This window comes from Brachyistius frenatus, unplaced genomic scaffold, assembly GCF_029030835.1.
Source record: "Brachyistius frenatus isolate BFR_SWC_R1_liver_20210118 unplaced genomic scaffold, ASM2903083v1 Contig_123, whole genome shotgun sequence".
In the NCBI taxonomy this organism is placed as follows: domain Eukaryota; kingdom Metazoa; phylum Chordata; class Actinopteri; family Embiotocidae; genus Brachyistius; species Brachyistius frenatus.
In genome coordinates, this window is record NW_027210722.1 from 366,156 (window position 1) to 382,347 (window position 16,192).

Below are 16,192 nucleotides of genomic sequence, written 5' to 3' on the forward strand. Positions count from 1 at the left end.
AAGAGGTTCCGATGACACTGTTGTCCTGAGGGAGGAAAGGTTCAGATTTAACGACTGCTGCGGAAAATTAATGAGGTTTTTTTCTGCCAAAGCAGTTCAGGTATGGACCTTTTTATTTTGAGGTTTTATTCCTGTACCTGGTCTGAACCTGTGTGGGGAAATCTGTCATTGCTCATCATCACGATGGGAACTTTTGCTTTGGGTTTCTGAAACTACCGAGAGCTTTCCCAGACCACAGTCAGTCTCCACGTCCTGATATGATGCTGACACTTCTCGAGCCTTATTAGCGGGTTTAAATCACACGATGGTGATGTCTATGTTCAGGAAAATTAAAGAAGATTATTGTTCATTCCTTATAGCTTCTATTTTGAGTAAAATTCCTCCTAGATCAACCACAGATCATTGTGTTGATTTTTAGTTTTTTTTTGACCTAAAACAGAGTGCTGAACTTAAACTGATCTGTAGTTGACTGTTCTTCGCATTAAATATAAAGTGCTTTAATACCCTGGCTTATTTTTTTAATGTTGAACTGTCCTGTCTGAGAAATGGGTAAATGCAAAGAAACGTATAACTTCGTACAATATAATATCTGTCTTACTGTATTCAGTGTATTCTTGCTGTTACATTTAGTTTAACAGGAAACTGTATTGTAAATGAACCAGGGCTTGTTGTTATTAAAAGCTTTTCACTCTCAGCTGCCTTCTTTTTTCTTTTAAAGAAAGTTTATGTAATATAAATATCAAACGATATAAGCATGATCCAGAAACACCGCCGCCTTCTCTGGACCCAAGCTCATTTAAGATGGACTGAGGCAAAGTGGAAAACTATCCTGTGGTCGAATAGAAAGTTATTTGAACTGCAGTGCACTGGGCTTGTGGATGTCTGTGTGTCTGTTTGTGTAAGGGGCGGAGTATTGTTTGTCACGGGTCTCGTTACACAACCAGATGCAGATCCGATCAGTCCGGTTTCAGCTGTCACTGGTACGTGGGGAGTAAATTCAAAGGAATAGTTAATTTTACATGTACTGTAATTAGAAAATTATAAAAGAAGTACTGGCTGTTGATCTTAATGTTTTTGCGACTTTTCTAACCGGTTGGTGTTCCTTTAACAGCATTGGAAACGGTTAAGTTTCGTTTCTGCCTCGCAGCCTCGTCCTCAGATTTAAGTCTCACTATGGCCGAACTGTGCGAGTCATTGCTGGGTCTGGAGGATGAGCTGACCTGCAGCATCTGTCTCGGTACCTTCGACTGTCCGGTGACCATCCCCTGCGGACACAACTTCTGCCAGGATTGCCTGCTCTCCAGCTGGAAGGACTCTTACAGCTGCCCCCAGTGTCGGACCCTCTTCCCCACCAAACCGGAACTGAAGAAGAACACGGTCCTCAGCACCGTCGTGGAGACCTTCAACCTGAGGTCGAACAAGAGCGAAGCCAGCCTGTTTGAAGAAGAAACCGCAACAGAGAAGAAGACTGAGCATGTCATACGCTGCGATACGTGTATGGAAGCGAAAGCGGCGCAGACCTGCCTCACCTGCATGGCCTCTTTCTGCGACGAGCACCTGCAGCCTCACCGGGAGAACCCCGTGTTCCGCCTCCACCAGCTGAGTGAGCCCGTCGGGGACCTGTCGGAGCGCATCTGCCCCGACCACCACAAGCTGATGGAGCTCTTCTGCAGCCAGCACAGCCGTCCGATCTGCAGCCTCTGCCTGCAGCAGACCCACAAAGGTTGCAGCTTCACGTCCCCCGAGGAGCAGAGGACCCTGAAAGAGGTGCGTGATTGTTCACCTGACGGGAGCATTAATACATCCAGGACATGTGCTGACCATGTGGGTGACCCGTGCGTAATTAATTTGTCGTGCCCCCCTCTTTTTTTAAACCAAAGAAATATACCTTTATCAATGTTGCACATAACATTAAATTACACTTTAAAACTGATAGAACAGATAAACACACCCGAATCTGAGGAAGTGCAATCAATAACTTAATAACAATACATGATCAGAGACTAAAATATGAGACACAGAGCAGGAAGTTGATCCTGGAGGAGGCACTTTGGCCTGGAGAGCCTCGCCTGCTGATGACGTCACTTCAGTCCTGCTGCTTGTGTGCTGGTTATCCAGAACATCTGGACTGGTAGTAGCCTCGATGGTTGGCCAGCAGTTGCTTAAATATGTTTTCAAGATAGTCACATTTCACAAGTAAACTGGGCACAAAGAAAAGCAGGGTTTACAGATTTGAAAACAGAAAAAAAATAGAAGTGTAAATACATTAATCAAACTATTACGCTTGCCATATTTAAACTTGATATCATAAGCAAACCTTTATGCTCATATTTACATTCATACAGGAAATGAAAACACATTATCTACGTGTACAAACCATAGACTGTATATAAAAGTGGACGTAGCTTCCGGGGTCTGAAAAATGAGACTGATCCAGAAGTGCCATAAGCTGCAATACCACCGAGTGCCACTAGAGGTAGGCTCCATAGGCTCCCATTCAGCTTCTGTCATGAAATACAAAGTCAATAAATGTTTTCCACGAGTTATTTCGGTGTTGTTAGCTGAAGTCGCTTCTATTTATTAGCTTTCTGGTGGTCCATCTGAAAATAATCCCGTCATGAATTAGATATTAGGCTTCAAAAAGCGGTATGTTTCGGAGGGGCGTGTCTGTTTCATTGACAGGCCTGTGCTTTGGTGATAGCCAAAATCAAAAATTGAGGCTTCAATAACGGCCATTCACAAACCAACCAAAACAGTCTAATAAATCAGATGGTGGACATGTACTATAAAAAGTATTGTTTGTAATTAAATCCGGGCCTTCCACTGAGGCTGTGATGAGAAAGTTAGCAGTGTCTTGTACCAAACTTCTCTCTACTAAAGCTTTTGTGTTTGGATTTGTAGTCCGAGTTCAAAGACAAGTTGGGTCAGCTGGACGAGAAGATCGAGAAGACTGATACTATTGTGTATCAAATGAATGAGTTGCAGAGCAAGCTGAAGGTAATTTTCACACATTACACATCATGAATTGTTACTAATAGGACACATTAATTTTCTCTTTACTTCTACATACTTGTCCCTGTATTTATCTTTGCTCAGGACGCAGCAACCAAAAGAAAGACCGCTCTGGCAGCTGTGTACCAGCAGATGAGGGATATGTTGGCTCAAGATGAACGCGAGGCCCAACACGAGGTGGACCTCGAGCTCGAGATCGGTCAGACGAAACTTCTGGACCTCAGTAAGAAGTTCACTGAGAACAGTGAGAGGATGAGAAAAGCCAAAGTTGACATCAACGGTCTGCTGAGTCAATCCCAAGCAATGGCTTTTCTACAGGTGAGTTGAACAAGGTGAAGTAGGGGAGTGGGAAAAGGGCGGGAAACTGATATTTAGTTTCCAGATAAGTCAGAAGGAGGTTGGCTCCAAAAATCCTCCAGCTCCATAGACTCCTATTTAACTTCTCTCATAATATTCTCAGTCAATAAAATGTCTCCACCAGTTATCTCAGTGTTGTTAGCTAAAGTTACTCCTTATTAGTTTTCTGGCGGTCCATCTGAAAATAATCCCGTTATTAATTAGAATTTGATTGACAGGTCTGTGGTGCAGTCAGGTTACGGCTATCGGTGGACGGGACGTCGTATCGTCAGGTTTCCAGTCAGATCAATCAGATCCACAGCTAGCTCCTCCCCCAGCTCGTCCAAATATGGTCACTTCCTGCTCCGATCTAGCAAGATGGTGCCAGACAAATTCCGAAAATCGAGGCATCATAACGGCCGTTCAGAAACCAACGGTTGACGTAACTGTTGGTTGCCGGTTGGGGGAAAAAAAACATCCCATTGCAACATATTTACTTTCCATTATGCCTCACAGGCTTCGTTTGAAATGCCTCGGGTTGTAAAGTTTGAGCCTCACATGCCTCGAATAAACCTGGACTCCAAGAAGGTGATAGCAGGACAGACCTTCGCTACTGCCTTGAAGGAGAGTCTGACGGAGACCTTCAAACAGCCTGTTGAGGCCAGATCACCTTTACCTAAACCAGGTAAATGTGCAGGCACACTTCAGTAGGAGATTTTACATTTGGAGTGGTATTATTATTTAAGTATAATAAAGGCCATCATGTCTAATATTCCGTGTCATGTGTGACGATACACAGGTGAAAAAGAAGCTCCTTTCTCTGGACCAGAAGGAGCTGGAGGTAGTGGAAACCATCCAGAAACAGGTGCATGCACCTATAAATATCTAAAAAAAACCATTGAATATATATTTACACACATTTTTGGTGGACAATTCATGTGCCATTTTATGCTCACTAAAATTTCTGATGTTTGGATGAAATTCCCAGTATACCTTCTAATTTCACCTTCTCTGTTCTAAATGTACCAGCACCTGCAAGGCAGAAAATGAACCCGCAGAGGTCCAAAAGTCCAGGTCGTCCACCCATCCAGCCGTGGTTCCAGCCGGTTTCTACTCCCATGTTTTACGAGTCGCACGGTTGGAATCCAACCATGTTTCCACAGGGCCACTCACAGGGATCATACAGAGGTCCTTGCTTTTCAGAGGGACAAAAGACATGTAAGTAAGAAAACAAAAAAAAATGAAATCATGCACAAACACGGGTGTGCAAAAAAACCAATTCAACACATTAATTTGAATTAATTTAGCTCACCAACAACAAATTAAAAGACCAAATGATGGACATAATTAGTTGTAAAATAGAACACCTACCATACGTAGCTAAGCTTTTCTCCAAACTCCAGACCCTCAGAAATGTAAAGGAGAAACTACCAAGAAAACCTTATCAGAAAAAACTGAGAAGAAAACCGTCTGTAAGCCAGCTCATAAAATGACCCCGAAAAGGCCAGAGACGGGTGTCAAACACAAAGGTAAAACAGAATCACCTTTTCATACTGAAAGGAATTTTGTTCATCCGCCGTGAAAGTACAAGTTTGGACCATTTCAGCCTGATTTGAAGTTACAGTAACTCAAGTTAAGTATTCTTGAAACAAACCAGGTCATTGGACACATCTGAAAAGTGTTTTTTTATGGTTAACAAATATTGATTATTCTGCACTCTTGTGGCATTCCTGACTTCTGAACTGTATATTTTCTACAAGCCTCAAGTTCACGAGTTGGGACGTGTTTGCTAACGTTTGCAGAAATGTCAGAGGTCATGGAAGTTCATGTTTAGTTGGATTTTAAGTTAATATATTGTAATTTTAGTCACGTAGAGTTTGTCTTCATAACTTAGATAATAGGTTACGTCTGAGAAAAATGTTGATCTTCCCAACGGCCTCATCCCTTCCCCCTGTGTCTTTGTATTTCGTGCATTACGTTACCCTCATGTTAGCTTGAAAATTGTTAGCCTCTGTGGCTTCTAGACGCCGTCCACGTTGCAGTTACCTAGCAACAGTGTTTTTACAACTGGAACCACTAGAACGCCGAGCATACGGTGCTAACAAATGTCTTTAAATATGTTGTCGTTCTCTCACATACAGACATGAAGAAGGATACCAGCCAGCAACCCCACCACAGTATGTTAATAACCTTTATATTCTTCTGCAGATCGTAATTTGATTTCACATGTTTTTTGTTGGTCATGCACACTATTACCAGGCTAAGGCTACATGTTTCTCATATTTTATTAGTAATAATAATAACATTATAATCTTCCAAAAAGGAGCCAGAATTAAAGTTTTATGTTTTTGTGTGCTACTCAAAATAACTTCTAAAAATGAATAATTAACAGACGTCACTTGTTCGTTCCACTGCACATTAAACTAAATCGGAAGAACGTCCTGTTTTTATAGAACTATTTTGTGAAACCAATCGTGTTGAGCTCTGGAACAGACATCATTAAAATGAGCTGCAGGCACAATACGTGTGCAGGTAAAGTCAGAAATGTGTCGCACCTGACCGTCTGCAGCCAGCAGAGCCACTGACCGAAGTTCGCGGGTACAAAGGTCACTTCAGGAAACTACATTTTGTTTTAGCAATTCAGCTGTTGACGCACTTGTGCTGTTTGACACGTGGCACATCTCTCACTCTTTTTTGTTGTTGTTGTTGTCGTTTATTTTCCTTCAGGACAAGACAGAAGACCACCCAGCGCCTCAGGAGGAGCCAGGAAAGATAAACCTAAAAACCAATATCCTCACCATCCACATTCTAAAAATTAAGTAGAAGCTGCAGCATTTTGCATTCACAAGAAGGCACTCGCGCGTCATATGATTTTGTACATTATCAATTGCATGACAGAAAATTATACTATTGACCTGCTTACGTTTCTTGTTGATTGTTGATGCGTGTTATTGTTTATGTGGTCATATTTTGTGTGTGCAATAGGTGTGCTAGCAGCTGAGTCAACAGCTGGTTGTGTGATAAGCTAGTGTATGATTAACATGTGCCAGCGCAGTGACTTCAGTGTGATGGGTTTATTAGTGTGTGACTGCTGCGATCTCTGACCCGAGTTTAAAGCCACCAAGTCTTCTCTTTACTTCCAATTTAATCAAAACACAGACACACCGGAGTTATATATGAAAATATTTATGGGAATGTCTTCAAATTCAAAAGCTTGCTTCATTACATTCATTTCAATCAGAATCCGTTTGTGTCACCTGCAGTAATCCGCCCAGGCCTCTTCATAAGCACTTTTTGTAAACAGCTATGTTTATATGATTGTTAGCAATAAAAGCTCATTTCCTCCCACCTGGAGTTTTCTTTGCATTTTGTATTTTTTTTGTATTTTTTTTTTTTACCATATAAGGCTTCCCATTAACATCATATTGAAGTCAAAATTAAGTTGATTACCATGTTTTCTGCGGAGCCTCTAGCGTTCTCTAATCTTTACACATCAAAACGTTAAGCATTTTCAAATATACATTAATTCATAATGAAAGCATTTTGGTACACACAAACACAATGAAACGTGAATCGAATTCCGAATGCAGAAGCCCAGTGATAATTATTTAACGTCCGCTAAAGATAGCTACTCCGTTTCACTCAATTTGCCATTTTAACTCGATATAAATACTGTTTTGCATTTTCCAAGATTTGATGAATAATAAACTGTCAGCTATAAGATGGGAGCAATCAACACGGCCAACAGTCATCCCTCCAGCATTCACAAAAAAAACTCGTAAACCTCATTAGCCACGCTAGCACCGTCGGACATTATATGTTCGGTGGTTTCAAACTCGTGAAAGCTCAAAGCTGTTGTTAAATCTTTGACACTAATGTGGCAAAATAAAGGCCAAGGGGCACCAAAGAAACGACCGTCTGGTCACGCCAAATCAATTTTTAGGTTACTTTGCAACAAGCTGAACATCCAACACATTGTTGTCGTACAAAGATCGAGCTCTACAACCATTTTCTAGAGATGGTAAACTGTGAGTGTATCCTGGTTAAATCTTAATCTAAAACTTACAACTGTATGTACAACACTGGCTGTTTTTAGTTCTGCTCTGGTCTCTACAGTCTCCCGGTAAACGTTCTCAGCGAGCGGTGGATCTGATTGGAAATCTGACAATACTAACGTCCCGTCCACCGATAGACGTAACCTGACTGCACCACAGACCTGTCAATCAAATTCTAATTAATAACGGGATTATTTTCAGACGGACCGCCGGAAAACGAATAAGAAGGAGCGACTTTAGCCAACAACACCCGAGATAACTCGTGGAAAATATTTATTGAGTCTGAATTTCATGAGAGGAGTTGAATGGGAGTCTATGGAGCCGGAGGCTTTTTGGAGCCGACCTCTAGTGGCACTCGGTGGTATTGCAGCTTAAGGCACTTCTGCATCGGCCTCATTTTTCAGAGACAGAAGCTACGAACACTTTTATGTACAGTCTGTGATTGAGACTGAGCTGCAGCCAGAACAGAGCTGAAAGACAGTAAAGAACTCCTCAAATTTGAGGTGACATTCACATTACACCTGATTGTTTTATCCAAGGTTGATACCTACAAGTCCAAATCTGATTCGAGCTGAGCGCTAACACATGAGCATTTTGCTGTCTTAAAAATGTTGCCAATAATTTGAGAGCATCACATAACGACATAAAATATCCTGAATAAATATGAGGACCGTCAACATCTATCATGAGGTTCCTTCTAAAACTGAACTGGATTTGTGCTGCTAGCGTGGCTAAAAGCTTCCCAATAAACCTCGCTCGCGTCGAAGCGAATTCAGTGAAACACAGCAAAGGGCACGACTCCGGTAAACGCGGACGATAAGGTAACGGGGTCGAACGGCAAAACATTCAGTGAAACGACGAGAGGGAGATGAAAAACCGTGGAGGTGCGTTTCCCTGCCAGGGGAGGTGCATAAGTCAAAAGCGTTAGGCAGCACGCGGGTTCTAAAAAGCTGAACCGGGGTTCAGCCTCAGGAGCAGCAGGTCGGCTGCAGGTTCACAATAAAACAAACACGCTTCTGTAATATGGCTCTGAGCAACAAAACGGGACCACCGCAACTCATTCTCCTCACAAGAGAGACAAACAGGAACTTCCTCCTGCACAGGCTTACAAAGAAACCTCAAGGGGAGGATTCGATGCCACCTGCACCAAACACGCACGTAGTCCGCCACCTTGTGGTGACTACTGGGTAAAACCCACGACGGCTGCTCGAATGACAGGAAATCAAAACCGTATAATCTCATCAGCAGTTAATACTGTCGGCAGTAACATAACAGGGTTGTTGTGTTTTTTTTTTTTTTTTAAATCTATTTTAAGCTACGTCCGAGGCAGTGTAAGGTATTCAAGCAGTGTAAGTGCCAAAACAGTGCAACACAAAATATGTAAACAGCAGGGACGATGTAAAGAAGAGGGAAAAAAACAAAAAGACAAAAAAAAAAGGGGGGGGGGGGAGTTCTTACACGTCGGTGAAAACGGATCGTCTGAACAGCAGCTACTTTCAAAATAAACCTCAGCGAGTCCGGCGGCTTCCTGCGGCTCTTTCAGGAAGTCCCACGTGGAGTTTTTAAGTGTGATCCGACAGCGCATCACGAAGTAAACGGACGGACATCGACGTCCGGCGATTGGCGACACGTTGGCAGTCCTGTCGGGAGGCGCGCGAATTCTGCAGATAGTTTGTGCACGTTAACGTTTCACACGACGTCCTCTGGCGTCGACTCTCCCTCTAACCGTTTGTGCTTTTTGTGGAGTGAAACATTTTTTTGGGGTGGGAAATCGAGCATCGCCTCCGTGCGTCACGGCTTCACCAACCCGCCGCTGCTTCCGAAATGGCTTTAATATGGGTCACCGTGTTAAAAATGGCTCGCCGGTACCTGCAGGTGCGACGCCTACAGTACAGCTAAATACAGTGCAGTCCACTACAGACTATCTATGGCACGAGGGATCAGTGCAAATAAACAGCAATCTTTTTCTGAAACATTCACCTCCTCCTGACTGTCGCTGTTCTGGAGGGGAACTGCCTGAGCTCTGGGTTACAATATCTGGGGAGTGCGGAGACAAAGGAGCAAAAAAATAAATAAAATAAAATAAAATAAAATCACACCAGCTCGTTTCCAAACAAACCTTTCTAACTCCAGAGAAAAGAAATGAAATCATCACACAGGGAAAAAAAAACGTATTCATCTTGAAGTACAAAGGGTCATAGAGGAGGTCACAGATGAGGGCTGAATGGAAACTCGGGCTGTAAAAAGGATAAAAGGAGAGCTTCGGGGGGGAGGGGGGGAGTCACGCACGAGCAGAGGCCGGCCCCGGGGGCCTGGGCGAGTCGTGAGGGGTCGGGCTCTCCGCCTCGGAGGCGCTGGACTCGTCTTCGTCGTCGTCCGTCTGCTCGGCGCTGTGGTACAGCATGAAGGCCTGGGTCTTGTGGGTGATGGTGATGGTGCAGGGGCCCTGGGCCCACGGCTCCCCGTCCACCTGCATGGGCATCTTGGAGCTCTTCAGAACCAGCTGGAGAGGAGAAGGGAAACATCCCGACACTTCAGTGCCACATACTGTACCGACGGTGATTTGAGATCTCTTCTGCAGTCTGTAGTTTGGCTTGGGGAAAAAAAAAAACACCGGGCGACCTCTGTTGCCATTGGCTACAACAACACCCGCCTGCGGCTATTTGCTGAAAATGGTCTCGACATGGAGCCCCTTTAAATTGCTTTGTAGCTTAAAACGGAGCAAACAGGTCGCCGCTTTTGGCTCTTTTTTTTTTTTTTCTCGCCGCCCCGAGTTTCGCCGCACGACGCGATGAATAAAATTCAGAACCTTCCAAAGTTTTAAGGAACATTTATTCTACTTGCGTTAATATATCTACATGTGACAGTGAGTACGATTAATATCCTAAATCAGGGGTCTCCAAGCTTTTGTTTTTTTCCTGTGAGAGCTCCTCGTGTTCAGTAACATTTATTCACATAAGTGAGCTCCACCCAAACCAGCCGAATCGGCTAATTTTATGTGAACAATAACAACAGTAAATTGATACTCAACACACATTTTGTATCACAACAGCTTCAATTCAACAGCATGTGCATGTTTTTTGTTTTTTTTCTGCGTGCTTTTAAATCATAATGTATTATTTGATTTAAGCTGATTTAAAAGCCAAGAAATGCAAGAAATCCACAACTCCCATTGTGACGTAAAATCTTCACCCTCCACTAGCAGCCACGTACCATGTCGTGTTTTCAAATAGCAGTAAAATCAGGTCGTCGCTGTGCTTCGTGCGGTCGTCGCGGACACGCTACGGTGGACGGTAACACAACACGTCCTCTCACTTTCCGGGATAAATAATGGGAGGTCTTCGCTGTTTGAAAGCACTCGGAAGTTTGACGTTTTTGTTTGCGTGCATCGGCGGCAGATTATTCTCGCGTTCTCACTGATGGCGCAACGTGGATTTTTAAGGGTTTGCGGTGACGTCATAAAGAGCAGAGGGAGGCGAGGAGAAGGGAGCGCATGCAGGAGCTGAGAGGGAATATGATTTAATCAGATTAGGTCCAATTAGATTCTCAAGTGCTGCACTGAGGCCGCTTGATTACATAAAACGGGAAGCAAGGCCGGGTGTGTGTGTGTGTGTGTGTGTGTGTGTGTGTGTGTGTGTGTGTGTGTGTGTGTGTGTGTGTGTGTGTGTGTGTGTGTGTGTGTGTGTGTGTGTGGTAGCCTCACCCTGACAGTGTGCGCCTGTCCGAGCCGCACCGGGTTTGCCAGTTTCACCTGGATCTGAGCGCAGTGGAAGGAGCCGAACACGCCGACCACCTCCAGCAGACCGTCGTCCAGCCTATAAAAAGGGAGAGGCACCACGCTGCTCACTTCTGGTAGCCATAGAAACTCAAAGCAACCCATACAACCACCGGAAAGGACAGTTCCCACGTTAAAAAAAATAAAAAATAAAAAAAAATCGGATCAACCCGACGCTAGCAGCAGTCGTTATGTCCCCTCTGAGCGCGTCTTACCGGGTGGGGGGGCACGGCTCGTCTCCCATCCCCTCCCACAGTCGGCAGCCTCCGCCCCAGTAGCCGATGTTACAAACGATGATGCCCTCCAGGCTGGGCAGCGCCACCCTCTCCCCGTCCAGCTCCAGCTGTGGTGGTGGTGGGGGGACGGGGGACGGGACAAAACGCGCACACAAACACAAACACATCTGGATTTACTGCATTTTCTCCACTTTGTCCCTTTTCCTGTTTAGATTATACGCTAATGTCTGAGAGTTATTAAATTCTGGTCGCAATATTTATGCCAAATTCTCGAGTTTGAAAATAAAAACCAATATTTTTTGTAAAAAAAGAAAAGAAAATCCCCCTAAACTCAGAATCGAAGACCCCACAAAGACACCCCGGTTACGCCCGTGAACTATATACTCAAGTTTAGATAAGAAACTTGCATATATATAACTTTAGCCAACAAAAAAAAAACATTATTATGCATTAAAAGAAGAGTTTAAGTTTTAATCTCAGGAATGAACAGTTCTTTTTGTTAAAAGTTGATGTCTAGCAGTGACTGGTTTTGCTCATATTTAATTAAAGTGAGATCCTCTCAAGTCTTTATGCTGACGTTTATCCTTACGTTAAATTCCCAATGAGACCCCCGCAGAAAACAACAAATTACACACAAAAAACGAAATACGAACAGGCTGCAAGATTCGTGTCTTAACGTCCCTTTAAGAAATTAAATGTATAACTGGGAAAAGCCAGAATTAGCACGACGCTTCATCACAACGCACGAAGTTGACTGTACCTCGATCCTCTTATCCAGGTCTTTACATTCCTGCACTAAACAATCTTTGGTGCCATAGAGGAAGTACACCGCCTGGGAAAAAAGACAGAAGGAGACGTCACAACGGAGCACTCGGCTCCCCTGGAGCCTCCCCGTTCAACGTTTATGTCGACATATTTTACTCGATCCGTTTAACTCAAACGAAGAACCTCCGACCTTGTTGATGATGCGGCTGGAGAAGAAGGAGGGCGTTTTCTCGCGGTGCGTGTGGAAGTTGAGGGCCATCAGGGCGTCGGGCCCCACGGAGAAGTAGTTGTTCATGGACAGGACCTGAGGGACCAGATCCCGGGAGACGCTTTAAATTTACAGCGGGTCGACCGACGGGCCCGCAAAACACGTCAGCGCGTAGAAGAGGGGGGGGGGGGGGAGGGGGAGGAAGCCCCCAAAACATCCCGCAGTCTTCGAACTCACCTTTGGTTTACGGAAGTAGAGGCCTTTGGAAGCCACCTGCACTTTCCATCTGAAAATGATTACAAAAAAAAAAGGCGATCAGTTAAAATCCAGACCGACACAAGCAGGGAGAAAGCTCGGATATCAGAGATGAAACATGGCCGAGCACCGGCAATAAAAGCCTTCCCGCACAGAGGATTTCATGAACAGTTCTGCTGAGAAAATACTGACTTATTTTTGCTGACCTAAGTCTGTAAAATAGCACCTGTCCATTTTGACCACTTCGGCGTCGAGGATGTTCCGGAGAACCTGCTCCACGGGGATCTCTCTGGCGTACCCGGCCCCCCAGCCCAAAGTGTTGGAGAGGTCATTTCCTGTCCCGAGAGGCAGGATGGTCACCCTGGGGATAAACTGGTCCTGGTCCTGACGCAGGAAATTACGAGAGAGAGAGAGGCGGGATTCTTACAAACACGGCACGGGGAAGCGAACGCTTGAAAATGAGAAACGAAAAGCTCCCTCGCCTTTAGCTTCATCGCGTCGATGGCATCCAGCACCCAGCCGACGGTGCCGTCGCCCCCGCACACCAGCACCCGCACGCTGCCGGGGGGGAGCAGGGTGCACAGCTGGAGGGCTTTGGAGGGACTCAGCTCCGAGAGGTCAAACACCTGGAGGTCAGAGGAGAGGACGGACCGGTCGAACAAAGAAAACTAACCAAATGACGACGTCCGAACGGAGAGAGAGGAGGGTCGAGAAGATGAGGGGGTGGGAGGTGTGTGTGTGTGTGAGGGGGGGGGGTTGTCAGCTGCCGACCGACCTGCACGGGGTTCAGGATGGTCCGAAATTCCCCCAGCAGAGCCTCTCCCATGTTGTTACCGCTACGCGTGTTCGCCAAGACCAACACGGGAGTCCAGCCGCCGCCGCAGGACGACCCCAGCTATCGGGAGACACAAGCACAAAGAGCTCGTAAGACCTGCGGAGGGAGCGTCCGAGGTTCCCCGCCGCTGCCTTGACGATCATGACCCTCGGCACCTTGCTGAACTCTTCGGGGTGCCTGCGCCGCAGCTTGTTGACGCGGTAGAGGTAGTGAGGAGGGATGATGAGGCTGCGGAACTCGCCCAGGTCGCACGCGTCGGCGTCGGCCAGGCTGTCCATGCAGTCGTCGTGCACCGTGGTCTGACACCACACACACCTGAGAGAGAGACACACACACACACACACACACACACACACACACAGACGAGAGAGATCAGAGAAGACACAAAGGAAGCAACACCCTGAAGCTGGCTGGCTGGTCTGCGTCTGACGTCAGGGGGTGGGGAGTGGAGGGGGGGGGTTAAAGGTGCCATTGGGATCAGGATGAGCAGTGTCATTTATCTGACAACACGGGATTAAACCCTTTTAAGCCGGAGAGCAGCAGCGGTCCGGTAGAGCAAATTAAAGGCAGATTACAAGACTCCATTTGCTATGAAAACATTAGAAGGTTCATGCAGCAGTCTGCATCTGGATGGTTGGCTGCAAAAAGAGCAAAAAACAAAACAAAAAAAAACCCAGATGTTTTTCCCCACAGCTGCAGACCTGCTGTGCACGCCGAACTCTCTACCTGAGGTCGCAGAGTTTGGGCTGCGTCCCGCACTGCTGCTTGCATACGGCACAGTAGCTGGCCAGAGGCACGTTCCCGCGGACCCAGCGGTGGTCCACGGCTCCGTCGGGGCCGCAGGGGCCCATGATCTCCTTGCAGGACAGGCTGCGGTCGGCCCGGCGCAGGCACTGCTCGTCGGCGCACACGCCGCAGCAGTCGCAGAAAGCCCCCGTCAGGATGTGCTGGGAGCAGACGCAGCAGTAGGTGGGCTTGTTGAACAGATCCGTGTAGTGCCAGCCGTGCTTGCTCTTCCGGAAGAAGTCCTTCATGTGCGTTTTCCGCTTGGAGCGCTGGGCGCTGCACCACAGCGTGATGATGACCGGGACGACGACGGCCAGAGAGGTCCAGAGCAGCAGCGTCCATTCCTCCCGGGAGCCGCAGTCGTCCCGAGCCTCGTCCCCCTCCCTGCACATCGCCGCTGCGGCCGCTGAGACGGTGGCGCGACCGACGGCCGATGCTAAAAAAAAAAAAAAAAAAAAAAAAAAAAAAAAGAGCGGAAATCAGTAACGCGGAGAGCTGCGTAAAGTACACCGACTGCACACGGGAAGAACGGGACGTCTCCCGGCGACACACATCTTCGCACTCACACACTCGCAGCACGCTGGCGCTGAATTCACTCTTGAATATTCACCAGCTTTCAACGAGCAAGAAACAAGATGCCGCAAACGTGACGTCGGACCTGTGAGCCTCCTCGCTGACGTCGCTCCGGCAGAGAAGCGCTCACGCGTCAAGATAGTTCGCCGGCAGTCTGAACGCGCATGCGTACATCGGGAGAGTATTAAAACCCAAACAGGAAGTTTCTGGTTTTATCCACGAGAATAAATGTTTTGCTGAGAATACCGACGCTTCCATGTTATGTTATATGATAGCCTATGTAACTGTATTATTAATATTATTAATTGTATTATATAATATGAACAGATCCGTGTAGTGCCAGCCGTGTATATATATATATATATATATATATTATATATTATATTCATATAATTGAAATATTGTATTATTAATAGTTGTGCTGATAGATTGTAAATCGGGAGAAAGTCATTTGAACTCGGATATTTGTTCATCTATACTGGTATAATGGTTTAATCCATTCAAATTGTAAACTATATCTTTATCTGCAAGGTTAAACTATCAACTACTGGAAACCTAAAATAAAACTGTTATTAAAAAAAAATTTGCCGCTCTGTAAAATGTAAATAAAAACAGAATGTGATCATTTGCAAATCACGTAAACCCATATCTAATTGCAAATAAAGCAAGGACAACATGTAAATTGTTGATCATTGATGCCAGCTACATGTTTAAAAAAAAAATTGGGACGGGACAATAAAAGACTGAAAAGTTATGCAATGCTAAAAAAAAAAAAAAAAAAACACCTGGCTGAACATCTCACAACTAATTAGGTTACCTGGCAACGGATCAGTAACATGATTGGTTATAAAAGGAGCATTTCAGACAGGCAGGCATTAAAAACCAATCCAAATGTGTAGCGGAAATAACTGCATGGGCTCAGGAATATTTTCAAAAACCATTGTTTGGAAATCTGCCGGAAAAGTGATACATATAAAACCACAAACACAAATCATAACAAGCAAAGTATTAGCTCAAATGTCGGATTTGGTCCACGTACTCCAAGTATAAAATCTAAACCATAGATCATAATTCAATTCAGTTTCATTTATAGCGTTGAATCACATCGTCTCCCCACAATAAAACCTTAACAACAATATGAAGAGGAAGCCAACAATTCAACAGTTCCCATACCAGTGACAGCTGGAAGGAAAAACTCCCTTTTAACAGAAAGAAAACATTATATATACACAGGGAAGTCTGCTGTAGGCACAGTAGTCGACATAGCAGACCTCCAGCAGTTAAAGTGTAACAAAATAAAGCCTTAAAAACGCCATTTTCAAACTAAAGTCATTCGCTCTGGTTAAAATATGAAAC

At 45.2% G+C, this 16,192-nt stretch overlaps 2 protein-coding genes across 3 annotated transcripts; one reads left to right on the top strand and one right to left on the bottom strand.

Moving 5' to 3' along the window:
- The first annotated feature begins 932 nt into the window (after positions 1-932).
- On the top strand, positions 933-6,696 carry LOC138629881 (E3 ubiquitin/ISG15 ligase TRIM25-like). 2 transcript variants are annotated; one of them, XM_069713862.1, is made up of 10 exons: positions 933-980; positions 1,112-1,767; positions 2,902-2,997; positions 3,097-3,330; positions 3,865-4,033; positions 4,148-4,213; positions 4,378-4,566; positions 4,752-4,877; positions 5,490-5,525; positions 6,076-6,696. In XM_069713862.1, the coding sequence occupies exons 2-10, from the start codon at positions 1,174-1,176 to the stop codon at positions 6,165-6,167; spliced, it is 1,602 nt and encodes a 533-aa protein (XP_069569963.1). In that variant the 5' UTR covers positions 933-980; positions 1,112-1,173; the 3' UTR covers positions 6,168-6,696. The 2 variants fall into 2 exon arrangements, with proteins under 2 accessions (XP_069569963.1, XP_069569964.1); XM_069713863.1 differs by lacking the exons at positions 933-980; positions 4,752-4,877 and having other exon boundaries at positions 998-1,767.
- A 2,976-nt stretch (positions 6,697-9,672) lies between these two features.
- Positions 9,673-14,724, bottom strand: dgke (diacylglycerol kinase, epsilon). The gene is made up of 11 exons (XM_069713864.1): positions 14,204-14,724; positions 13,633-13,792; positions 13,418-13,537; positions 13,125-13,268; positions 12,869-13,026; positions 12,625-12,673; positions 12,370-12,483; positions 12,175-12,246; positions 11,394-11,521; positions 11,107-11,218; positions 9,673-9,906 (listed from the first exon to the last, which is right to left on the bottom strand). The coding sequence occupies exons 1-11, from the start codon at positions 14,653-14,655 to the stop codon at positions 9,685-9,687; spliced, it is 1,731 nt and encodes a 576-aa protein (XP_069569965.1). The 5' UTR covers positions 14,656-14,724; the 3' UTR covers positions 9,673-9,684.
- Between the last annotated feature and the right edge of the window lie 1,468 nt (positions 14,725-16,192).

Excerpts from the sequence above, each read along its gene's own strand:
- LOC138629881 (XM_069713862.1), top strand. The coding sequence starts at position 1,174 with ATGGCCGAACTGTGCGAGTCATTGCTGGGTCTGGAGGATGAGCTGACC. Across the intron at positions 3,331-3,864 it reads AAGCAATGGCTTTTCTACAG|GCTTCGTTTGAAATGCCTCG; the intron begins GTGAGTTGAACA and ends TATGCCTCACAG. Across the intron at positions 5,526-6,075 it reads CAGCCAGCAACCCCACCACA|GACAAGACAGAAGACCACCC; the intron begins GTATGTTAATAA and ends ATTTTCCTTCAG.
- dgke (XM_069713864.1), bottom strand. The coding sequence starts at position 14,655 with ATGTGCAGGGAGGGGGACGAGGCTCGGGACGACTGCGGCTCCCGGGAG. Across the intron at positions 13,793-14,203 it reads CCCAAACTCTGCGACCTCAG|GTGTGTGTGGTGTCAGACCA; the intron begins GTAGAGAGTTCG and ends TCTCTCTCTCAG. Across the intron at positions 13,269-13,417 it reads CCATCCTGAACCCCGTGCAG|GTGTTTGACCTCTCGGAGCT; the intron begins GTCGGTCGGCAG and ends TCTGACCTCCAG.